A 27,608-nucleotide genomic window follows, 5' to 3' on the forward strand; every position below is an offset into this window, starting at 1 on the left:
ATTTAATAACCAAAATAAACTACAGCCATAGTATTTAGGTAACACAATCTAGTCTTCATATTTTTTTTAATATCAACTTTTTTATTTAAAAAAAAAAAAAAAAAATGCTGCCTTATAAAACCTATAATTTACTCTTAATTGCTATAATGTATTAATATTATGAATGTATTAACTTTTTTAACTACAGTGGAACTTAGTTAAGTGGGACCTGGATAAGTGAGAAACCTCCATAACTGGAACTCTGAAATACTGAGAAAACCGAAACAAATGCTCAAATCTTTATCATTACATGAAAAACTGGATTTAATATCCGTTTATGAAAGGGGGAAGAATGTGTGCCGAATTTAATGTGCCATAATCTATTCTTTGTAGAATAATTCAGAATAAAAATGAAATTCAATCACAATGTTCGGAAGAACAAGGAAAACTAAAACGTGCACGTTTATTAGAATATCCTGAACTTTAACAGTGTTTACTAACATGGATCAAGCAACTTCGTAACAAAAATGTTATTGTAAGTGTTCCGATGATTAAAGAAAAGGCACAAGATTTCGCAGAAAATTCGGTATTCATAATTTTTGTAGCAGCAATGATATTGATAATACGTTATTTTATTTAATACTCGCACCCCTATAACTGAAGTAGCCTGTATTATGACTTCTATTCATGAAACCCTCTGTAAATGTGACAAATTTGCAGGTCCCTTGATATCTAACTTAACCAGGTTCCACTGTATAAAGAAGTCGGTTATAATGTTCATATTTGTAGATTTTGCAGGCTATATTTTATGTAATAATCATTTAGTAGCATTTTTAGTAGGTTAGCAGTTTTACGATGCACGATAATTGTTCTTACTTTATAGTGTGCTACTGCATTCTTGTTACATTGATTTAGCTCTCAAATTATTTCTATATCGATACCGCTAATCGATTTAATTATGTATTATGGGTTTTATTGGTAATCAATATCTTCTGAACAAACTGTGTATAATTTATTTTTAGAAAATAATAACGACAATTCAATTCAACTTTACGTTTACATCCGTTTTGTTTTAAAAATACCTTCTCTATTTAATTGACATATCCGGTATTTTTTTTAATTATTTGCATTTTTATCTTTGTTTAAATTTGATTGAGTTACAAATTGCTGAATATTTCATTTGAATTCGACCCACTGTTGGGCAATTTTACGTGCTTAACCCACAAAGATCCGTTTTAACGATATAGTCACGCACGAAATGTGGAAAAAATATTTATGTTAAAAACTTGAATACCTACACTTTTTTTGAACTCAGAATTTTTTCGACTACTTAAATAGATTTATTTACCTAAAAAAAATAATAGTTACAAATATGTATAAATAGAAATTTAATGGTAAAGGTTTGTTTTATCCATAATAAATACAATCTGTGTGATTTGTTTAGAAATAAATTGTGTAAACTTAGATCTATTATAATGAGTTTTCCATTAAGAGTGTACCAATTTAAAACCTAAATTAAACAAGTTCTATATGATATATGTTTAATATTTTAGATAGGCGCAATGTAATTAATATTGGAAAATTATCATGGAACATTACATGCAATGTTAAATAACTCATGATATTATGGAACATTTAAATTAAAATGAGTTATCGATTCGAGCTACTATCCATGCTTTTCATTCACTCATATCATCAATATAACATAACTGGACTAGTTGTTGCAATGTAAAGTCTGATCAGGTGCTCTTAAAAGTAAGCGCAATACTGTCGATGGTATCGAACCCAAGTGTTTACATAAGATATATTAAACTAGCTTGATATCCGCCCGCTTCATTGGATTTAAAAGTAAAGATCATCGCGTTATAGCTGTCACCTCCTTTGCTGTCACTTATCGCCAATTTCTTTTTAAATGTAAAATTGTCATAATTCGTTGAGTAAATCATCAATGTGAAATATCAAAGAAAAATTATTATTTTTTAAATAACTATTTATAAATTATAGCTCATGTGTTATTCTGAAGTATGAACAATAATATTGTAAAGTTTCATTCAAATCCATTCAGTAGTTTTTTTCTAGAGCGTTACAAGCAAACAAACAACCTTACTTTCACATTTATGATATATAGGGATAGAGATAAGTACGCATTGCTTTCTTGAAATTTAAGGTTCAGATACTCTTAATGGAAGATCATTTATAAATATAACTTGTTACACACATAAAAACAATTTATTCAAAAAAAGATAATTTAAATAAATACTATATTTATAAACAAAATACATACAATTACATGGAATATATAATACAGGTGTTTTCTAATAACATTCGATTTCTTAGAAAAAAATACGAATAGATTATGCTACTGTTTTATAAATAGATATAAACATCCATTTAAACGATTGAAATAGAAAAAAGTACCTATTTACTTAGAAATATACTTTCCTAATATTATCTAACGACATTATATACTTGGAACGTTTCGCCGTGTAAAAAAAGCTCTTATTGACTCAGAATCTCATAAATTGTTACTAAATTTTTTATTTTCCTATAATTGAGAGTTAAGATTAGCTACAGTTCGCAGCTGTTTGAAGAAAAGCTTAAACTCTTGGCTCTACTTCAATATTTTCGTTTTATACAAGGAAAAAATTTAATTCTGTTACTTTTCTTCTTATTTTTACGGAATTCTAAACTCGCACTTGAAACTTATCTAAGAACGCTCTCCATTAAATTACCTTTTTCCTTAAAACCTTCTCCAAACTGAACTTTGAGGATCATCGCCTATTTTTTAGTTGTTTCGTATACGGAACCCTATTCTTGCACTTGAAAAAAAGCTAAGAACACTCCCCATTAAATTGTCTTTCAAGCAAAACAAAAAATCCAAATCGATTCATTCGTTTAGATGCGATAATGCCACAGACAGACACATAGACAGACAGACGCACAGCGGTCAAACTTAAAACACCCATTTCTTTGTTTCGGGGCTTAAAAAGTATCCATTTACTATATTTTGTCCAGTAGAAAGAAAAGTATCTTGTTACAATTTTCTAATGGATATTTTCGATATTGCAAGAATTTTAACGCTTTATTTAAACTACCCTACATCCGTATGTATATAATTTACATGTTGATTTTGTACCCTAGTGTATACACTATTTGCACTGAGTGTAGATAAAGATAAATAGTGTTATTACACTGCAATAGCAATATCCTTTTCTACTCACATTCAATGTACTACACTGCGACAAAAAGAACAAAGTTAATAATATAAAATAAATACATAAATATATAATAAACACGTAATATTTTATATTTTATAAATGTTGTGTTTTACTAATTGCGTGGGTGTACATTCGAAACAAGGTATCAATGTTAAATGAGAAGGTGAAAGGGACAATACATATCTATAATACATTATAATAATAAATATATGTATAAAATCTGTACATGTATTTATAATACAGGCATAGCAAGCATATGGATATAGTGTTTCTTATAGTGAATGCAATATACTTACAGTTAACAACTGTATAATGTTTTCAATATGATTTGCCAATCGCGTTAAGGATGTTGCTCCGCTCCAATATTGTTAAAAAGTTTTGGATTATATGCACGGTAAGAGTTTATCAGCTTGTAGTGAAATGAAGTATTATTTTTGTCTAAAACTGTATCATCAAAGGCTTCAAGCAGGCAATAGTCAGTCTGCGACCAGTTGTTTACAATACTTCTACCATAGCTTTTTCTGTTACAACCATAATACTCTACTATATTTATCTTCACAAAAGACTGTTCGTATCCGATTCACTAAAAGTATCTTCTAAATGTGTGATTATTTTTAATTTTTCATTGGAACTATCTGGTGAATCATTTTCAATTTTTTTAAAGTTATTTTAAACATAAACAATTTTTCATAAAGATAGTGATACTTCTAAGCAAAATAGCGATATTTCTTGTATCTTATATGTTCTGACGCTTCTCGCATGCTGTAGGTCTAAAATATGTCGATTCTAATCCCCGTTATCTTATAAATGATGTGATAAATCGCCTTCAAATTTTAACATGGTGTGTGTTGTACATGCAATTACTTAATCGCGGAGCGACTACTATAAATCAATTCTATCTATATTTCATATTTATCCGGATGGTTATCAAAATTGATAATTTGAATGCTAGAACTTTATAAACGAGTAAACGAGATTCTTGAAGTTTTTAACGATTTTTTTTCCAACGTAAATTAGATCTTGATACTATTGATAGAAAATGCAAAATTGAAACAAAACCAATAAATAGCGAACGGATATTTACGCTTTACGGTGAACTCTCTTACTGTCTATTGTAAATCGAATTCAGGGCTCTTTTTCTAACAGGTTTAAAATTTTAGTTTTGTATTGGAATAAATGATTGGTTAAAATTAAGAAGGGTTAGTTCTTATAATTCTTAAGTAAAAGAGAATGAAAATTATTGGCTCAGGCGGGAAATTGTTCACAAAGTATAAAAATTTTTGTTGAAAATGTTTACTAGACCACATACAACATTTTTAAATAAACGTATTAGATTTATACTTCTTTCATAAATTAATGAATATCCAATGTTTGATATCCTTATCTTTAATCATATAATTTAAAATCATCCATGAAGATGGAATTTTGACAATTTTGACTGATAGGAATAAATCTATTTCAATAGAAAAGAACCCTTATATCTATCTCATACAATTGGTACAAATCACATTTTATTGCTACTGCAATAATTGTTCGATCATGGTAAAACATAAAAAAAGTTTGATTTGTATCAAACTTTTGATTGTATCATTAGTTTTTCAACAGGTTTTCACATTTGCAAATAATAATATTCTTGTATTACTTTATATTTTATACTAATACCTTCATAAATATTCTGTATAAACATACATACATACAAACATTTGATTTAGTCATGATAAGTCATTATTTAATTGTATGGAAAACTATATGTACATTATTTTTATTATTAGTATTATTATTATTATTATATTAAATCAATAATAAAATATTTATAATTTTTTATATTTTATAAATTTCAATACAGGTTGATTTATTGCATATTATTATTATCAATATCAATGTTATTATCATTTTCATCATCATCATCAATATTGGAAGGAAGTATATACATTTGTCAGGGTCTGATAATCAATTAAAAATATTTATTTATTTTTCGCAGGTTTTTTATTTGTCCATCTAGTATGTGGGCTAACCTTTTGCTTTGATTGTAAAGTAGTGTTTATGTGTATGATATCATGATGGCCAAAGAGAAGTATGGACAAAAGATTTATCGACCTCAATACCAATAGAATGGTTCAATCAAAACAGATCACGATATTTTTTTGTTAAATAGTCAAATAATCCTATTTTTTGGCACAATTTATCCTCAATATTGGTTCAGTCTAAACCGGATACATAGGTTAGGTTAGGTTAGGTTATATTGGTTGTCCACAAAGGACACACTTAGGCTATAGAGCCCCTTGTGATACCATATAAGTGTTTTAACACCTTTCCGCTGAAAATTTCATTTATCAGCTCCTCAATTTCAGAGGCTGAGTGCACCTCGTTCATGCATATATCATGCATGACACCAGCCCATCACAACTATTAATTAAATTAGTTTTGTTGCAACGGCGGGAATCGAACCCGCTACCATAAGCATACCGTGGACGGAACTGAGCCTTAACCAACTGAGCTAATAGGGCGACCGGATACACAACTTAACGAAAATTTTTGTGAATTGACTAAGATAATTGTAGTTTACTGAAGCTTTAATTGCGAAGCTAATAAATAAAATCATGAAAATGTTCTTACTTAAAGCAATATATTATCTTCTTATATCAGAAAAAAAAAATTTACAATAATTAAAAGTTGATTCAATTTTTGTTGTTGTCATTATATTAAATAAAATAATATTAGCAATTTATTGACAACCGTTTCACTCTAAAAGTTTAACATTATTTTATAGGCAGATTAATATTTAAATGAGTTACTACATATACAACGCGTTGTTTTTTTAATAAATATGGCTACTAAATTTAATAATGTGTGTATAAAAAATATTTTTATTTGTATTTATTAAAATTTAATTAATTCATAAATGATATAAACAAACCACATATAAATATTTGCATATTTTATAATATAATTTGTTATATTTTATAATATATTAAAATATACTAATTTGAATATTATTTCATAGTAATGAGAAATTATCAATAATACCTATGTTTTTTTTTTGTTTTTTTAATATAAGTACGCTTATTTGGTTTTCAAGCCAATAAAAATAGACTTGTTTTTATAATAGATATAATTTTTTAACAGTTGTAAGCTGGAAAGCCAAAACGGTTTGTAAACGGTCTAAGCTAAGTATTTGGTAAAAAACCCAAATTGTAATCTGCGGAACTTAATTTTTGAATCATGAGTAGCAAGAGACCAACTTTTATTTTCAATAAAGATTACTTTTACGTTTAAAATTATTATTTATTGCGATTTAAAAACTCAATATCATATAACACACTGTATTCGTACCGTGCATGAGTTTTATATCAAGAGTTTTCATGAAAATATAAGTCTATGGTTTGAATATATGGATTTCATTGAAAATTTAAAACTATTTTTTAACAAATTAAAGTTTTTACGCCAATATCAATTGAAAAAATATTATTTATGCAATTTTGTCTTTTATTTTCATAATTTCTAATGCAACGAATTTAATTAATTATAATCATTCAATAATTTTGGTACAAATTAGACGTAATCAATTGCGAAATAATCATATTTTAAATAAAACGAGTAATTTATTACAAATATCATAAGAAAGCAGCGCTGCGATCGATTGAGTTGTCCCCTCCACCTTCTTTGCACACCACCAATAAATGTATTAAAATTAACTGTGAAAATTCCATTGATACAATGGATCATTATATTTTGAAACTTCCAGAAGACCTTTAATAGTATTGCATTAGGTAATTGTAAAAAAATTTAGTCTCACACCCAAGACAAACTTAATCTATCTGCTCTAGTTCCTTTGTTTCCTCATTGAAATTGTCAAAACTGTTAGGTAATCTAAATTGTATTCTATTGATTTTCGAAATATACCCTAGAAAATCATATACATTTCCAATTATGTACAATAAAACAAAAATAGGTCAAATGTTTTCGTTATCAAAATAATTTTTACATATAATATATTTTTATTTTTCAATTTCAATAAAAAAAACAAAAGACTTTTAATTGCGTTTAACGAATTTCAAAATATTAGAAATTGTATTCACAAAACAAACAAATAGATTTTCTTACAAAAGCCAAATCAATTATAAACGCTAACGAATTAAATATAAGCTATTTTTGAATTGTAATTTTGTAAAAAAATAAATGGTACTGTTGGAGTAAGTGTATTATGAGAAATTTATACACATTTAAACCAAAAATTAAAAAAATTAATTATATATTTTCCTGTAATTACCATGAAATATTTGGGTATTATTGTTATTATTTTGTTTTTGTTTTAGAATAATTGTTTTATGTTATTAGAATGAAAAAAGTTTTACAAAAAAACACAAAATAATTGCACCATTGAAATATTACAATAAAAAAGCATCTAGTTCTTTTATCTATTTTCGTGTGACCAAAACAAAATTTGTTTAAGTACCTACACATGTTTAGATTTTTATTGGTGATATCCTTTGCTTATTGTTTTAATATATCAATTTAATTAATCATTCGGTACACTTTCAAAGATTTAAAAAAAATGTTATTTAATTAAAATGTCTTAAATAGAATTTTTTCAAAAATTGCATCAAGGGAATTAGAAGTTTTTAAAAACATTTTAAAAGTTGGAATGTCAGATAATCAAATTAATAAGATCATTCAAATATTCAAAAAGTTTGATTTTAATCAAGATTATTTCATAAATACATTTTTTGAATATTTATTTCATCAATTGTTATCTAAAATTTAAAACAAAATATTTTACCAAAAATAAAACCGACTTCAAAAGAAAAACTTTTCTAAAACAAATTAATATGCAGTAAAAATTAATAAAATAACGATAATATAATGTAGTTAAAATTATTGTTTTTTTGGAGTCGGTGTCAGCCAAGGAAACAACTCTGACAGAACAGTTTGCTACTTGCTTGGCTAACACCGACTTCAAAATTAACAATAGTTTTAATTACATTATATTACCGTTATTTTTTTCTTTTTGGTGCATATTAATTTGTTTTGGAAGTTTTTCTTTTGAAGTCGGTTTTCTTATTGTTAAAAGATTTTTTTATTTTGCGATTTTTAGTGAATCTGAAGTACACTAACTACTTTGTCACTAAAAAAAGAATCATCGAAATCGGTTGGCGTGATATTGAGTTATACGCCCTCTTGTCGTGTATGCCGTTGTCAGAACTGGACCAAAAAGAAATGGAACCATACGGGAAGCAATAGCTTTCAAATATATAAAGAATCATCAAAATCGATTCATCCAGTCGAAAGTTCTGAGGAAACACACAAAAAAAGGAAAATACAGTCGAATTGATAACCTCCTCATTTTTTGTTCGAAATCGATTAAAAATATAGCTTTGATACAACATATTAATTTAGAAAAATTTTAAATTTTATCAAACAAAAAAAGCATATGTATAGTTTCAAGGTTTTAAAGATATGTTTTTTTTTTGTTTTTTTATGATTTAAACAAATAATAAAAATAATTATTAATAATTTAATTATATTATGAGCTTACTAATTACATAATTATTATGTTTATTACAATTGATATATAATTACATATAATTACCACCATATATATAAATAAATTAATATTATTATATTAATTCAAATAATACAAATGTTATACTCTTTTTAAAAAGAGGTGTCAAAATTTGTTTTCTTAAATAGACAAAAAAAAGACTTTTTTTTAAATTTAGACATTTAGTGATGATGAATCTTAATGTTATACCATAATAATAGTAATCAAAGCCTAGTTTTTATTCTTAGACACGCAATTACGGAAATTAGTTTGGGTTAATATGTATGTGTTGTAAATATCAATCTCTATCTCTATATATTATAAATGCGAAAGTAAGCATGTTTGTTTGTTTGTTTGTTACGCTTTTACGCTAATACTAGCGAATGGTTTTTAATGAAACTGTACAGCAATATAGCTCATACTCCAGAATAGCACAAGAGATATAATTTATATAGATATATTAATAAAAAAATAATAATAGTAATTAATTTTGATTTGATATTACCATAAATTACAGATTTCTGTAAAAATAGTCAAAATATTTCACGGCCATCTTTTCTGATATACTCAATGAATAATTACGACTATTATACATTTAAAAAAATAGAAAACCATACATATATTTTACCTGTTTAAAACAATCCTTTTTTCGAGTGTTATAGAAAGGGGATAAGCGAGAGCAATTTTTATCAATCTTTACTTTTAAACCTAGCAAAGCGGGTGGGTATCACTCTAGTAAAATATATTTCTGTGTTAATTTTAAATAAAAGAAATTTAAATATTATTGAAGCATGAAAAATAATTTTCAAAATCGATAAAAATTAATATTGAAATTCAATATTGGTTTTTTTATGTTTTTTCTAAAGAAAATTAAGTTTGAGTTAATTTTCATGCTTAATGATTATTTGAAGAGACCAGTCGTCCATCTAAAGTGATGGTGCAGTTAGAGAGATAATTTTTCGTATTTTTAATGTATATTCTGGTTCCTTCATGATAAAATCTGCAGATATCATTCCCTGTGAAATTGAAGTTTTATGTATGCTTTCAGTAACATTTCAAAATGTATGTTGGTTTGTCAAAATGCACGATACTAAATCAGTTAAGCTTAGAGAAAGTTTCGAAATTTTCTTACAAATTACTGTTCATGATAGAAAACAAAGTTCGCAGAACTAACAATGAGAGACACTTATAAATGAACAAAAAAATTTTACAATTAAATTATTAAAATTTGTACCATTTTCATTAAAAACCATTGTCTCTGATATCATACACAATTATCACCGAACAACAAAACTATATATTATTTAAAACAAAGTTCTCACAAAACGCATTCATTGACTATAACCCAAAAGAACCACAAACTTTATACCAACAATACAAAAATAAATAAAATAAAACAAAGTAAAATTATTGTTATTATCTTTTAACAACCAAACAATAAAATAATATGTTTTATTTGTATTTGACACCCCTGGTTGAAAAGGTAATTTTAGATAAAACATTATGTTTATATGTAATATTCTTCAATATTATAAGTGTTACCGGTAAAGTGTATAATGCAGGTAGTCTATGAAATCTGTAATCATTCTTTACAAAACGGTAGAATTCTAGGTTATGTAAAAGTAATGAATCGTCTTCGTTTTCAAACAATATCCCGATATTCAATAAAAAAAATCAACGAGATCATATTTAAAATGAATTACAGCGACCTTAAGCCCGAGTTAACTCAACCCAATTAAAATACGTACAGTTAGCATGGAAGGGTCTTTTATTTAGTGAATCTAATTAGGAAAGTTATCTACAACGGCTGAAAATATTTTCAACGAAATGAAAATATATTCATTCATTAAATTTGGTAACTAAAAAATTTAAAAAGTCTTTTCTTACCCATTTTGGGTAATCTAAGAATTGAAATAGTGATGAAAATTAAAAAAATCATGTAAAAAATAATATCCATATGCATGAATACAAACATATATCCTAATAGCTCTCTGAACGTTTTAGGTACCTAAATAGAATACCTCATTATACACATTGACGGTGACATATATATTCTTTAATATTATATATATTTTTTGGTGTTGATGACGATAAAATAAATATTTATGGCCCACTCATCCTATTCAAAATTTTGTGTGTGTATATATATGTATATTTCTTCCGCTTTTACAGGAATTTATCAAAATCACATTATAAAATTGAGGTGATATATTTGTATATGGAGAGTTATGTCATCTCTTTTCAATTCTTGTTCGCATATTTTTATCTTTGTGACTGTGGATGTATGTATTTATTTTTGGAAGTGAATGAATATTTACTACCTCCGTATGTTGACTACAACCAAAATAATGTGATATAAACAGGAAGATGTGCGTCTAATATTTGTTTAAAATTGACATCGTTGAAGATTGCTAAGAAGACATTTGGATTAGATTATCCTAGCGAAAATTCGAATTTACTCTTGGCAAATGGAAAATACGAGAACTATGAAAATGTAAACATTTCAAGAAGTTGTTTAATCCTTTTCACCGATGCATAAGTTCAGTTTTTGAATAGCCATGCTGCTGTCTCTATAATCTTTTCGTTATTTTTATTGCTTTTTTTCCTCTAGGAAGGTATTCTGGAATACCATTTTAAAATTTGTTTAAAATAGCATTAATTTTTAATATATGGAGGTGCAAGTTGTTAGTTATAATGGGTTTTATTTATACATTTATTATTGACAAATATTAGCAATATAATTTTATCATTTTTAGGATATTTCGTTTCATGTTTAAAATACTTGTTTGGGGTTTTAAGCTACAGAGTGCTTAGAAAATTCCGTCGTTACATCATATAAATCAAACATAAAGAAATATATTGACGAAGATTGATAGAGAAGAATATTTTTTTCCCTAATAATACTTCTTGCCAAATATAACTTTCAGGTAAATAAGTAGCTAAAGAATTTTTGGATTTTATTGATCAAGAAAACGCAGCCTGAGTCAGCTTTACAAAAAAACTCAAACTTTTTTGTAAGAAAGAATTTTTCAAACAATAGTTGTGATAGTGATAAATGAATGGTATATAGTTATAATATAGAGATAGGCGAAATAATTAGTTGCTCTTATCACAGATTGTAATTGTAAACTACTTGTATTCCAAAGTGTTCCACTTACAAACTGCGCTTGTAGTACTAGTATTTCATACCTGGCCTAAAATTTTGGTGTTTTAAAAATTTTAAGCTCTAAAACGTAATGAATTTTATCGAGACTACAAAAGAATACCAAAGACTCTCAAAAGTTTTCGTTGAAAATTATGAAACTCCCTATAAGCTATATGAATCATTTTATGTACAGTTAGAACCAAAAAATTTAAATAAACAAAAAAAAAGTCCAATAAAAAAAAAAAAACAGAAAATGAACTTTGTCAATAAGTCATAAATAAAATATTGTAGACACGTGAAACATTATTAAATTTTTATTGATTGTAAGATTAGTTAAAAATTATAATTTGACAATAATAATTTAATAGCGTTTGGTTTGTATACCATGTACAAAATAGTCTTATAGTGCAGTTCCTTAAGTTCATTAGTGCAGCACCGGTCTTATGGTATGATTTATAAATTATGAATCCCTTGGATAAAAATTTTAGACTTATAACAAACAGTTTTCATATAGTGAAACGCTCAATTCATCATGTAGATTACCAACCAAAAATTGAGATACTATTGGAAAATAACATATTTTTCCATACACGATTACGTTTGTTTTCATCACTTGATGGTGGGCAGTGCTGCTTAATATTGTAAATAATTTAAAGATTGGTCTTAATTCAGAAACTCTTCATTTTAAATTTTCAAAATAAGTTTACATGTCATTTTTCAAAAGATTTGAACCATTTTATCTTTATTTTTACCTTCAAAACAACATATAAACATCAATATTGGATAGAAATCTTTACAACCGTTTTTGTTGGCTAACGGAATTTTCAAAATTGCGGAAGGCAGGTAAATTCATTGAGCATATCTAGAAATCTTTATAATTTGTATTATTTAATATAATTTATAAATCTAGATTTAGAGAAATATGGCCTGATCGAAAGCAACTCTTTTTCATTTGAAATCCAGTTTCAATAATCTGGTTCTTGTAAACCAGCTGTGTTTTTTGCTGTAAATGGAAATAAACAGAAGCTTTTAATCACAAAACTATTCTGAAACCAAATAATAAAACCCTTAAACAAATTAAAGCCGTGTTTCCAAAGCGTAAGAATCTGCACTATTATAAAAGTATCTCGTTTATTCATCACATTCAAGTTTTCAAGTAAAAGTCAGTCGTCAGTCATCATCGTCATACAGTTATGCTTCTGAATGATGCATTTTAAAATCAAATGTAAACACCAGCATACATTCCAGTCACGTCTAATACGTAAGTCTGTACATTTAACTATTTAATATACAGAATAAATACTAATGTTTTTTAAGTTTTATTAAAAAAAAAAAAAAAACCCATAACAAATAAATGTAAGCACATTGTTTACATATCAAAATCGAAATGAAAAATTTAATTAAATTTAGCTTTGTTTGGTTTAATATATCTTGCACTTCGTGTATTCATACACAGTTTTAACTATGTGACACTCTGTATACTAAAAGATTAAGAAAAATAAAACAAGGCATAGCAAAGTAATCTCGAAAGGACTTTTTGGAAAGAGATTATTGTGAGATTCAGTACAAGAGATGTAAGCGGGCTTGTAGACCGTAAGTTCATAATGAAATTTTCAAAGGGTTTTTTGCCAGTTGATCTGAGTATTGATAAAAGTAAGTCAAAAGTCTTATGTCAAAAGAAAGTTATTGACAACACAGTACGTGAAAAAAATTGTGCAGAGAAAATTTATCTTCATTATGAACTCAAGGTTATTGAATTGACATTGTGAATTCTTTAAATTTACTGGCACACAAGTTTAAAAAAAAATCCTGTATGTATGAGAAAAAAAAAGAACGATAGGTGTCGTGTGACACCTGGTAGAAATTATATTCCTTTCGTACCTTGATGCAATATAAATGTAGCGCTTACTTCTTTATTTACAAGAAACTTTCCGGAAAATTTAAGGTACTCATGTTAGAAGTCAAATACTTGATTCATTCTTTAAAGTATAATTTTATTCGCTCCGAGCGTGAATTTCGTTTCCATGACAACGATACACTACTTTAATTATAGAATTAATGGATGCATATATAATTGTGTGGATTGCATTGAAAACTTACATTTAAAATTTAATATTCTTGTTTCACAAATTTAAATAAATAATTACGATAATTAACATTTGAAAAATAATATTTGTACAATTTGATTTCTTATTTTCACAATTTTTAATGCATTAAGTTTAATTAATTAGTGTTTTTCAATCATTTTAATTTGACAGTTTCTATATCATTAACATGTAAATAATTGCAAATTAGTCATAACAGCCCACTTTATCTCCAAAATTTTTCACTTAAAGCGCTGGCATCGATTTTATTATCCCTACCATGACTACGCACACAACGAATAGCTACTTTTAGTTTTTACTGTATGCGTTGATTGTAATATTAGTTTAAAAAAGACATACCTACTTCTGATTTAGTAGTCAACCCAATTTGTGCGAGCATTACGTTTGGTTTGATCAGGGTATTTATTATTTCATTGTACTTACTTTAAATTATCTCTGTTATCTTATACTTCTGATAACTTTCACAACTCAATTTTTTTAAATGATAAAACATAAAATTTTGACAAAAAATACAAATTGACTAGTATAATAATTTTTATGAATTTTCTCAAAAATCATGCAAGTTGATACGATTGAAAAAGTTTTAGTTTCTTAAGCAACCTAGATGAAAGTAATCGGTTTTTGGTGTAGTTTTTTTTTTTTTTTTTTTTTTTTGTACTTTTTTTGGTCTTATTTCCAACCTAGCAAACAAATCAGAACGACAACGTGCGATAAGGAAGACAATTCCAACAAAATGTATCTCATTGAATTGGAATGGCAATAAACAAAAATAAATATCTAGACGTCACAGCTTAAGCATTCACGAAATATGATATGGATCGGTAGGGAATCAACAAACAACAAATATTTTTCGCTAAAATATATCACACAATACCACACACCATGGTTTGTCATGCTGGCACACTGTATTTTTTTAAACATTGATAACTAGCCCACAGTAAACGTAAAATCAAAGAGTTATGCGTTTTTTTGATGTTGAATTTTTTTAAATAATTTTTATTAAATTTTTTTTTTAGTTAATATTATTTAAAAAACAACATGATTGTATTTATATGTGTCACCAAACATTTGACTCTTTATAAATATGATTGTTTGACCCATGAATAACACCAAAACATAAATACTTTTATAACCATATAGTCGCACATTTACTCACACAGGTGACCATTTAACCACGTTGTAAAATATATGGGTGGTCCTATTATTACTACGCCACTGTCGACTGACCATAATATATTTTTATAATGTCATGTGTGTGTGTGTGTGTGTGTGTGTGTTATATGGAACAAACTAGAACAAATCATGTTATACAAGACATTATTTTTTCTTTTTTGTGTTTATAAAACTATATATTTTTTATTTTGGTTTTATTTTTATTAGTGGTGTTTAACTTTATTGTTTCATTTACACGTAAATGAATCGTTTACAAATTAGTTCACACTCGTTTTGTATTAATCTTCGGGGCAAATAATATAATCATTGTGTAAGTACCCTGTTAGGTTGTAAGTCTACAATTAGTTTAGTGACCGCACTCGGGACTTCATAGAACTTCAAAGGAACTTCAATGTTGGACAAATTTAAGCCCTGTAAAAAGTATTAATACGAAGAACAACGAACGATTTAAAGCTATTATTAACTTCCCAGTGGGATAGTTATTGTAATGGATCCGATTTTGCAAATTGAAAATTTAGACATATCTCCAAGTTTCAAGGCCCTTAGAGTCAAATAGTATAGTTCTTAAAAAGATGTCCGTGTATGCACATGTATGTATGTATGTATGTATGTTCGGATTCAATTTTCGTCTCGCATATCTCGAAAACAAATTATGATATTGACATGGGACCAGTTTCATTTAACGCATAATTATGTAACTTAGACCTGATTAGGTTTTGAGCAAAACCGGTCAAACTGTTTTTTGTACAGAATAAAAAATTGTATACTTGTCACTATTATCACTTCTCATTTATATAGTTTTAACGTCATGGGGGTGCAAGTGGCGAAGTACCTGCTGGGGGTCCACGGAAAAATGAAAAAAAAATTTTACAAAAAAAATTATAAATATTAAAACATATGATATTTTTTTATCCATTCCACTGGGAAGTTAGTCGTGTGGACGTTTTGGGTCGCACCTAGACCGCTTTTTATTCAAGAAAATATCACGCAATAAAAGAAAAGATACGTAATAGAACAGTTTGCTTTGAATACAAATTTTTTCTAAAAATAATTTACTATTTATGATAAATTGAAAATTAATAGAATTTTCCATAACTTTTACGTATTTACTTTGAAATATGTAAATTTTGAATTATATCATCGGCTTGTGTAATAAATTTTCTATTAGTTTTACATATATGCGAATGTATAATGAGTTAGTTTTCTTTTCTAGTTTAAATAATAAGAAAATTATCATTTAATTTTTTCGTTTTGTATGAAAAATACACATAAATATTCATAGGTTATTGTGCGGAAAAATAGATACATTTATCATAATTATTTTTCAATACAATCAATATAACTTATTAATTTTTTTTTAACTTTTTCAATCTTTATTTTAACAAATATTTACCTTGAGGTATAAAATGTTTTATGTTAAAAAAAATGATGAATGTATGTTAAAACTATGCCTTAAATGGTTCCGTAACATCTTAAAAATACTAGGAATACGAAGTATCTCGAAAAATACTAGAAGAATGTTTGTTTGTTTGTTACACTAAAACTAGCGAATGATTTTTAATGAAACTGTACAGCAATATAGCTCATACTTCAGAATTACACATGAGATATAAAATCATAAAATATTAATAAAAAATAAAAAAAAATTTAAAATTAATTTAATTTGACATTACCATAAATTAAAGATTTCTGTAAAAATAGTCAAATATAAAATATTTCACGGGCATCTTTTCTGATATACTTTTTGAATATTTACGACTACTATACATTTAAAAAATAGAAAACCTTACATATATTTTACCTTATAAAACAATCCATACCATTATATGGAGTGTTATAGAAAGGGGGTAAGCGAGAACAATCTTTATCAATCTTTACTTTTAAACCCAGCGAAGCGAGTGGGTATCACTCTAGTAATTGAATATATATTATTAAATTATTTTTTATTTAGAAAATTCAAGTAAATTGGCAGAATAAGAATTCTAGAGTCTAGGCACTTAACGTAACGTTGAAAAAATTCGTTCCTGTAAAAATAAAGGGTACGGAACCTTTATAAAACTTCATTAAATATTCTATCAATGAATAAATATTGAAATAATAACGGTATTTACAACAATAAAATAATAAAAGACACAAAATGACTTTTGAGCGTAGAAGAGAAGAATTGTGAACATATTTTATTTATTTATTTATTTATTTAAATTGTAAAATATTAAAAACAATTAAAGAAGGTAAAGAAGGTACCTATATTGTTCAACTATACAAAACTTATTTAATATTTTTATCATATGAATAATGTTTTTTTGTTATAATAATTAAACTTTATGTCATGTTAAACAAGGGGACATGTCTAATAAATTTTTATTTATTTATTATTTATAAATTTATTTTATTATTTATTAGTTATAATCAATATTCTTTTTTGAAACAAGTGAATTATTATTGTTAATCAATTTAATTTCGTTTTCTGTATGACCAACAAAATAGATTCAGTGAGCTAAATGTATCTTTTAAGGTATCAAATGAAAGGTATTGGATACTGTTACCAAATGAAACTCCTTGTTACATTATTTGGTCTGCTGTAATAGAATATAAATAAATAAATATAATGGGGGTTTAACCTCCGTTTCTCTGACATATACGCCTAAAACAGAGGCCACCCACATCATTATTTGTGAATCTTTATTTATTTAATTACAACTTATATTTACAATTACATTTTTGATGTGGGTGGAGTCGGTTACTACGTTCTTATCCAAGCGACGACAATGTGATCAATTCTGCACTCCCATTAATTATAATTGTTCACACTGCCGCTGCCTGGATTCGAACCCGCAACCTAAGTCTAAGTAAACTAACGGTCTATAACTAATGCCTTAGACCGCTCGGCCACTTAGGCTCTCTGTAATAGAATATATAACATATAATGCCGACATTTCTTAACTTATTTGTAAGGAACAAAGATTATACCGATTGTAAGCTATCTCGTTAGCCATATAAAATATATGAAGTAAGAAGAGATTATATGGACGTTATTATGTATAAAACAAAGAGGGGATGTGTACTGTGTGTTATGGTGTGTTATAGTTATGTGTTACTATGTGTGTGATTGGTATTGTGGGAGTGCAACTTCAAGTGATGAGTCTGGCCGACTGGGTTCATGTATACACATATACAATCCCTCTTTGTTTTATACATAAGAACATTCTTAAGAAGTCTTTTTACTTCATGTAATATAAATGGTTAACGATATGGTTTATAAACAGTATGTTTATGAAGATGTAACCATACAATAAAAATGTTTTTTCATTTAATTTCGAATACACATTTTTATGCTGCTTAGTTAAATTAATAAAGAAATTGACACCGCAAGATGGTCAACTCACACAAAAGAGAACTGCCATCCACAAAACCATATCTAATACATAGTAATATGTGTATCTGTTCTTGGGCTTTAGTTGAATGTACTAAGGCAGGTTATAAAATATCCACTACATAAGTATTATATTAAAGAATTTTATACGTACAACTTAATTATTTTAAGTGTGAAACTGTAATAAAATTTAGTTATGTAAGGTTTAGTATAGGTTATAATGATTATGATATGGATGCAAACCGCAATAACATATACAAATAGTTATTTTTTTATATCACGCAAATATGTGATATAATGAATGAAGCTAAAGCCAGATAGTGAGAGCCCAACACATGCTATCAAAAAATGTACCGTCTTAATAAACTTCTGCCAGTTAAAACAATGCAGGTAAGGAGAGTGAGAATTTTTGGTCGTAGTAGAGGCGTTTTTCGAAAGAGGCCATTCATAATTACGTAAGCATTTTGGGGAAAAGGTTTGAAAAGTTTCGCTTATGCGGAGGGAGAGGAAAGGAGGTAGTTTTAAATTAATTCTTTCGTTAGATTTTATGAATTGAAATTTAATATTGGAAATAATGTACGTATGTCGCGAACGAATAGTCTTTAATTTTAGTCAAACTGTAAGTTTTCGTGTAATTGATCCTTTTCGAACAACGTTTTATCATTCGGTAAAGCGAGGTTGAATCTTATGTAATAAGTGCGAAAGACTTACGTAAAGGGCGGGGGGTTGCAAAAAATCGTCAAATTCATGTTCACATAATTAATGAATCGAAATCCTTTTTAACAATTTTTACGAAATTCTCAAATTATTTTGTTCTGATAAAATATTCTTTTTAAAGCTCCAAATATCTCAAAAATAACATCGACGACATGTAAATACGAAATTATTGAGATACAAAGATCTTATATCTAGCATATAAAATGTGTCAATGGCAAAGAAAATGTGTCATGGATCCTACATAGATCAATTGCTAAAATCCGTCTATCAACATTCCTAATCTACCTTCCGATAATTATTATTCACGTTACTTTCGAATTTAACGACCACTTATTTTAATAGATCGCTTTTTCAACTTAATTTTAAAATCAATTCGAATAAATTCGAGAATTTGATATACATAAACTTTGTCTTAATAGATTCTTTTGTCTTAAAATATGTAAAAACCCTAAAATAATTTATTAGTTTTATATCAGTCTTGAATCTTTTATCAATTACGGTATCAAGTTAACATGTTTGAGAATTATCGGGCTAAACTGAAAACGTGTTCTGGAGGGATTCTATCAATTGGTGAGAAGGCGTCCAGATTAGATTTCTGACCTATTTGTGAGCTAGTTGCTGGTCTAACATGTTTCCATAAATTTGATTACCACATTTGAATACTTGAATATGTTTAACATATAATAGACAGTTAATTAGAATCCCTTTAATTAGAATTGTTTTGTGTGTTTGAAACAAAAAAAAAAAAAAAAACATTTTAATGAAGTTAAATGTAACGTTAAACTAACTTAATTAAAACACCTGAATATTTTCTAGCATGTATAATAGACGAATAGATAAGATCCTCGTTTTAATAGATACTTTGAAATAGATAGGTATACAAAATTTTTTCAAATAAATTTTTATTAATTTCAAGTAGAACTAAATATATTAAACAAGTGAACATAGCAACTAACTGAGTAACTCTTTAAATACTTTGCATATACTTGAATAGCAATATTCTTTTGTTATGGTATCAAGTCTACTTTTATTTAAAATGGTAATGGGAAATACATGTATACGTTTATGTGCCTGTAGCCTCTCTAGCGGTCGCAATTTAAGTCCGATTTGAATAAAATTTGAAAATTTGGTATCAGAAAGGGTTTTAATATTTAAAAGCTCAAGTTTGTTAATGAAAAAAAGAGAGATAAACAAAGGGTGGGGAATGAACAAAGTACAAAATTTTCAAGTTTTTCAAAATAAGAAGCAAAAAAGGTATTCTTGTGATTTTTTTTTTAGGCACTTAGTTTTCGAAATAAAAATTCTTGAAAGATTAAAAATTCAATATTCGATTTTTTTTTAAAAGTGTTATTTTTTCAATCTCTGGCGGGATTCGTTTAGCTAACGAAGACTCCTGCGCTACGAATTTTTGTTTTATACATCCAATTGTATAAAAATCACCACAAACAATAAAATAACATCGAGAATTATTAATGATTTAAATATACTTTTTTTTTCAAATTAAATTACATTAAATAGAAGAATGACTTAAGTAATAATAATAATAATAATAATAATCATCATCAAAATAATATATTAAATATAATGTTTTTAGATTGATTTATTAATATATATACTTGAAATAAATTACATATAATACCCTCATCAGATGTCATCAGTATTAGGACAATATGACGTAGTATTTATATAGAAGTGAGAGACAATCCCAAAGGACATAATCATTATCCATTTATATATGGTATTTTATCATCCTTATAAAGCATTATTTATTACTAGTAACGAGTAATAGACCAGTTTTATATGTATATATTATGTTAGGTACACTAATTTTATACTATTATTTTCTATACTAAAGTACATCTAAGCATGCCATATTTAAAATTATCGAGTTTCGAACCTTATGGATATTTCGATCGTAGTTTATATGAAAATATATGTAGTGTCCTAAAATAATCGCATTCGGATAATACTCTCTTATATAGAATCAAATTCTAAGGAGAAATTTTCTTAAGAAAGTGTTGTGAGTCTATTCATCAAATTATTTAATCCCAATAAAAGGGGATAATGCTGAGGTCGAATTGGCCATATTACCCTTAAAAATATAAAACTAGACTTGATATAATGACAAAGTCTGAAAGTGAAATTTAAATTGATTAAAAAAAGAAGAAGTTATAAGCAATCAATGATTGCATTCAAAGGTTGTTCATCTCCTTTTTAGCGAAACAAAGTTTTATATGTAATATCTATGGCGATACCAACGTATGACGTCTCTAGTGGGTATATTTCTCTTTGCTTTATCAGAAATTTTAAACGTTTTTTATTTCATAATAGTGAAGAAGACGTCCAGTGAAAGTTCTTCACCTGAACTGATAAAAAAAATTTAGTCCGATCTCCTATTTGTCTACTTAAATTGTATAAAATAACGGAGGCAATGTAAGAATGCATAATATGTCACAACAAATGATGCATCGAATCAAAAATGTTAGTAATACTTAGAGCTCAGTTTAGAAACTTTTTCTTCTACTTTTTTTTAAATTTGGAAGTTGTTCACATCGTAAAAAATTCGGAATCAATAACCACTAAACAACTTTTAAAAATGCAAATTTTAAAATCGATTGGTACATTTCCAATATTTTAATTAATATTCGAATCTTGTTATACAAATTCGAGGTCAATAGATTTTGATTTACCAATATTAGTAATCATATGATTCAATTTCTATGCATGCGAATAGAAATTTGAAAATTATTTAAAATCATTCGTATTTTTAATTAAAAATTTAAACAACCCATAATGCATATTGAAAATTAATTGTTTACATAAGGTAGAAAAAAAAAGTTACATTGAATAAACATGCTATACCATTGCATGAATAATAATTTATTTTAAAAAAATTTTGAAGTTTTTCCACAAACAGCTTTGTTTACAATGTTAATTGAAGCGACTAACTTCCATATATAAGATAAACAATCTTTAAAAATCGATATAAACTTTTTCTTTTTGAACACGGAATATAGTTTTCATTGTAAGACATGGAATAAAGATTAAAGAGGAAGGACAAATGACACCAGTTTCCGTGAAAAAGGATTGAAGTAAGATATTATCATTTTAATGAATTTTTCGATAATTAAAAGAAGATAATTACAGTTTCGAAGGCAAATACTTTTGAAATAGCATACTTCATTTATTTCATTTGAACTTATATTGGTATTTCAAAACCTATATTAAATGCCAAAAAATTACAATTCTTATGTAAGATTTCTTTCGAAAAATTAACTGTCAAAATGTTCTGAAGTATTTTTGGGATAAGCCTTGGTTTATTGAGCTTATATATATTTACTTCAATATTTCCATTTGCACTTTTTGATATATTAAAACCTGTGCTTAATGTCGAAAACTGGTAATCCTAATTTTGGATTTCTTTCAAAATTTTAACCATCAAAATATATAGAAATATATTTTTGAAATAATTCTTCATTTATCGAGCTCGTATTTCCTTGAATAGTGTTTCCTCTCTATTCTGTATTCTATGTTTTGTGAACAAAACAATATGTAAACCATACAGTTCGTATACATGACTTGATATACTAGCTACTTCATGGATCGGAATCATGTAAGTGTTTTGATACAATGAATAAACTACATATAATATTTCTATATTCAGTAAAATAAACTACACACCGTATAGAAAATATCTACGAATTTTTTTGTTAAAAAGAAAATTATAAATTTTTATGTTCTATTCGCGTGTGATTTTAAATATGTACTTTTAAAAAAACACAAATTTAAAAATATTATACATTCGGTTGTAAATACGACTATTTATTTAATCGTACATGTTGTTTTATCTAATTTTTACCAAAAAAATTTTATTTATTATTCCAATATTCATGTAATATTTCACCAAAAAAAAAAACTTTTTTATATTACGAAAAAATATTGTAAATAATTATTGTAAGGAATTTCCTTTACATATCAACAAATTTAGTAGGACATAAATAATATTAAAAATTATTTTATTAAAAATTTATATAACTTTTTTTTGTACTTACTAGTGAATCGACTTCGGGATCAGCTATATAATATGGTTTTTCTTGACGTATCTGTAAAATAAAAAGGATCAAAGTTATTTTAATTTTTTATCACGTTATATTGGATTAATTGTTCATGCAGGGTAAGTATAGCAAATCTTTGTTCATCACTACTTTACAAAAGCATTAAAGTGATTTATCTAGGAACAGTTTATTAATATAAAACAAGACTCATATTGAAAGTGATAAGAATATATTTAAGATATATTTTTCGGTTTCTTATCTTTTCTTTTTTAGATAGCCGCATTGTTTGATACCAATTTTTGTAGGTATTTAAAGGTACAATTTTTAGTACAAGATTTTTGAAATCACTCAATCTTCAAACGGTCTAAAAACTTTAAGAACGTTTTCATGCCAAATCTAGGTGTTCTTCAATATTAAGTCCAAAAGATTTAAAGAAAAAATCGATAGAAATAACAATTATTCGAAATTTCTATGAATATTTGAAACCTTTAAGACTTACGTGTCCCAACAAAAGCAATTATATAGGCAATATAGACGCTAACTTCCATGTTCAAGTTCTATTAAATTGATTTAATAATAAAAAGTTCACATGAATTGAAAATCTATGAGCAAAAAATGGTATAACAACTAAAATACCAAAGGAAATATATATAAAGTAAAATTCCTACATATAGGAATTGTTTACACGTAAAACTATTATTATAACTTCAAAATAAGGCATTTCATGAAACATTGCTTTAAATAGTAATGTCGCGTGTTATGAACCATATGTTTTTATTATATTATACACACATTATATATTGTTTAAGGTAAAGTTAAAATATAAATGATCATTGTATCGAATTTAAAGTACCACAACGCTATATTATAATATCTTACATTTTGTTCCTGCTTGATAGAAACATTTTATATTCAGGTAATCCTCATAACCGATTATAATTCCTTGCAAATTTTAAAAGCCTTAAAAATAAGAAATTGGTGGATTTACATTAAGCATATACCTTTCATTTAACTCCATCATAGGGTGTTTAAAAGTAAATTTGACTGATCTTAGTATAACTAACATCAATTTCGATGAAGATCAATCTAACGTTGTGGTTGATTTTTATATATCATGGTTGTTTTCGGTGTTGGCTCCTGGCATACACGTATAATATAAAGTTATGCAAACATTATACATACGTTGCATATATTAAATATGACATTGTGTATAATGTAATTTTAAAGTCAACAAACAATTATTTTATATAAATCAATAGTTTCTTCAACATTAGAAATATACGCGAAAAATTTACCCGTTGAAAAATCAATGGCCTACTTAAACATATAGCTCAGAAGGAAAATGTATTTTCATATATCTTACTATCACGTAAAATTTGGAAGTCTTAAAAAGTTCGTAATATAAAACTACAAACGATTGTCGTGAGTCAAAATTACTTTTCACAGACGTAAGTGAGGGAATTAATACTTTATTGTTCTAAATAAGTCGAAAATAATTAAGTATGACATCGAAAAAACTGCATTTACTTAAAATATTCTTCTCTCTTCCATAACAATTTATAGATTTTATGAAAATAAATAAAAAAGCATCATTCTATATCAAGATTAAGTTTCAAGCTCAAATAACTTTTTTAAGTGTTATTTTTGAATTTTTAAATCAAATGTGGTTTTTTTTTATACAGTTTTTGAATGATTTTTATAATATATGGTCAAACATGACTTTATTTAAATAAAACTGGATTAAATCATCGTTATGTTTAATTTATGATTTCTAAAAATAAATATATGTTATATTCACACAATTACAGTTAATTAAAACAATTTATTTATTTTAATATTTAAAATAAAATCACTTTATAAAAGACAATTACAACCATTCAAAAATTTAAACAAAAAAAATAAAATAAAATTATATGTATAACATGTTCTGAATAAACTTTATCTGGATTACCCAAATTTTTCAACATATTTAATTTATTGTTCGGCCAGCTTACTAACTTCTGTTTTTTTTCATATATTTCAAAGAGTACTTTGTTGTTTTTAAGGTGTATTACTCTATTATTGTCTTGCCTTTTTGTTTGAAAAAAATGTGTTATTACTAGGTGGTAATGCTTTAAAATTTGATTTTCTGTCGAAAGTTACAGAATCAAATAATTTTGACAATCGACGTACGCAACACAACAGATAACTGTCAGATCTTCGAGCTAGTAAAGTTCGCTGTTTTAATATCCAAAAGAAGAGAATATGTGAGTGATAAAATATAAATCAAAAAACAAGTTTGATTAACGAATTTATTATTACACATAAAAAGCATTATAAAAGAAATATTGAAGAATATTATGACGGTTACAGATTTATTTCAGAGTGGTAAAAGGTCGTTATTGAATATATATAGCATACAGTACATATAACTTTATGAATGAATTTCAATTGAAACAATTTATACATATAGTCAACTGTATAGTCTGAATGAAAACCGCCTCATATCAGATTCCAAAGGATAATAATAATATTCATCTTACAAATTATGTAGATCGTTATTAAATCCCTGCATAGCGAAAAAAAAATCCCTTTACATTCGCATTTTCTTGAGATAAGAACCATGCCTATTAAACCAAAACTTAGTAGCATTTATTTCGCAACTTCATTAAGATGGCCTTTTTTCGGTAAACGCACGTCGCTTTGTCGAGTGTTAGACAATTAAAATTGTATTTGTCATTCTAATTTCTTGAAAATAATAAAAAACGGACATTCAAGAAATTTTAAGCGGCTCAATTTTAAGACCTCTTCATTAGGGCCTATTCATTTAGATTGAATATTTATTAACCATAATCTGTGGTAATATTCCAGTTTTATTCATTTCACCGAAGAAAAACTATTATAAATTTTATAATATTATTAAAAATGGACCAATTTCGTAATTTATTTTAACAAATGTTTAGTGTAATCGAAAGTTAAAACTTTAAGTTGAAAATATTTTGAAATTTTTCGTATTATAAACTTTGGTATATTTTATTCATTTGATCGAATGAGTAATATCTTTTAAAATCAGATATAATATTTATATTTGATAGATCTCAATATGACAATTGACTTGATTTTTTCTTTTTTTTTTTGGTGTTGACTCTTTTTGTGTATTTCACGGATGTCTGAATTAACTTACGCTGTATATTAGTTTTAGGATGCTTTATTTTTATCCACAAAATCTTTAATAATGATGGCACATGAAAAGCAGGAGATAGATAGTAATAACAATGTAATAACATAAAAAAAAGAATATGATATACACAGAACATAAAATTAAAGATATGTGGCAAACCAATTTAATTGTAATAAAATATATGGACTGTATATTTATATTACACCAGACGTCATAAATACTTAAATTCAATTTTTTTTTGTTCAATGAAAATGTTAGTTTAAATATTTAGACTTATAAGACAGAGAGATGAATCGTTTTTGTTGATATATATGACACGAATGTCCTTTATTTGCATTCAAAAATAATTATATATTCATGACGTTTAAAAACAAAACTATACAATACCTGGGGACCGATCTTGCCCGGCTACGTGGCTTTTAATGAAAGTTTCAAATATCTATTTCGTGATTTTTTCTTAGGAATACTACTTAGATAATCATTGTTAATGTCATTATAGCGAATTTGAATGTGAATGACGTTAGTAAAATGACACTTACGTCTACTGAACTTTTTCTGGGCCCATCTAGGAATTCGTTTCCGCGAAGCCATATCATAAAATCATATAAAATTACTTCTTCGAAATGCAAAATTTCTAGTTATTTTCTGTGGTCGTTATAGTTTTGAAAATGAGCAGTAGATGACAACTTTTTTTTTATAGAATAAAAAAGGTGTTACACTTGAAGCGTCCAAAGTTTTTCTTTTGAAATTGTAAACTCCATATGAATGAACTGAATGTTTTTCCTGCTTCTGTCTCTGGGTTCTTTAGTTTCTAACCTTGCCACCTCGATTATATTCTTGAACAAGTAAACTTTCAGGCTTTTACTATTAATTTATTTTCCGTAGAAATAATATTTCTAACACTATTCAGACACAGCAAAATCATTTTTTATTCGACGCCTATAGTTATTTTGTTATTATTTTATTTATTATAAAATTACATTCTTCTGGGTAATACAGAGCGGTAAACTCGATTTTCCCATTAACATTAAAAGAAAAAAAAATTTATTATTTAAAATAAATGTGATTATAATTTCTATTAAAACACGCCCAAAAATTTAGAAGAACAAAAACAATGTTTTACCAAACCCATAAGCCCAGA

The 27,608-nt window shown here is 26.5% G+C and overlaps 1 protein-coding gene across 3 annotated transcripts in view; it reads right to left on the bottom strand.

Annotated features, from left to right (window-relative positions):
- The window catches only part of LOC123294097 (homeobox protein homothorax), a 530,011-nt gene that overhangs the window by 452,049 nt on the left and 50,354 nt on the right, over nt 1–27,608 (bottom strand). For all 3 annotated transcript variants that reach the window (XM_044875178.1, XM_044875177.1, XM_044875179.1), the window contains exon 4: nt 23,305–23,355. In XM_044875178.1, the coding sequence (XP_044731113.1) occupies nt 23,305–23,355 (51 nt within the window). The remainder of the gene's footprint in view (nt 1–23,304; nt 23,356–27,608) is intronic.

Source organism: Chrysoperla carnea, chromosome 2 (assembly GCF_905475395.1).
Source record: "Chrysoperla carnea chromosome 2, inChrCarn1.1, whole genome shotgun sequence".
NCBI classification, from domain to species: domain Eukaryota; kingdom Metazoa; phylum Arthropoda; class Insecta; order Neuroptera; family Chrysopidae; genus Chrysoperla; species Chrysoperla carnea.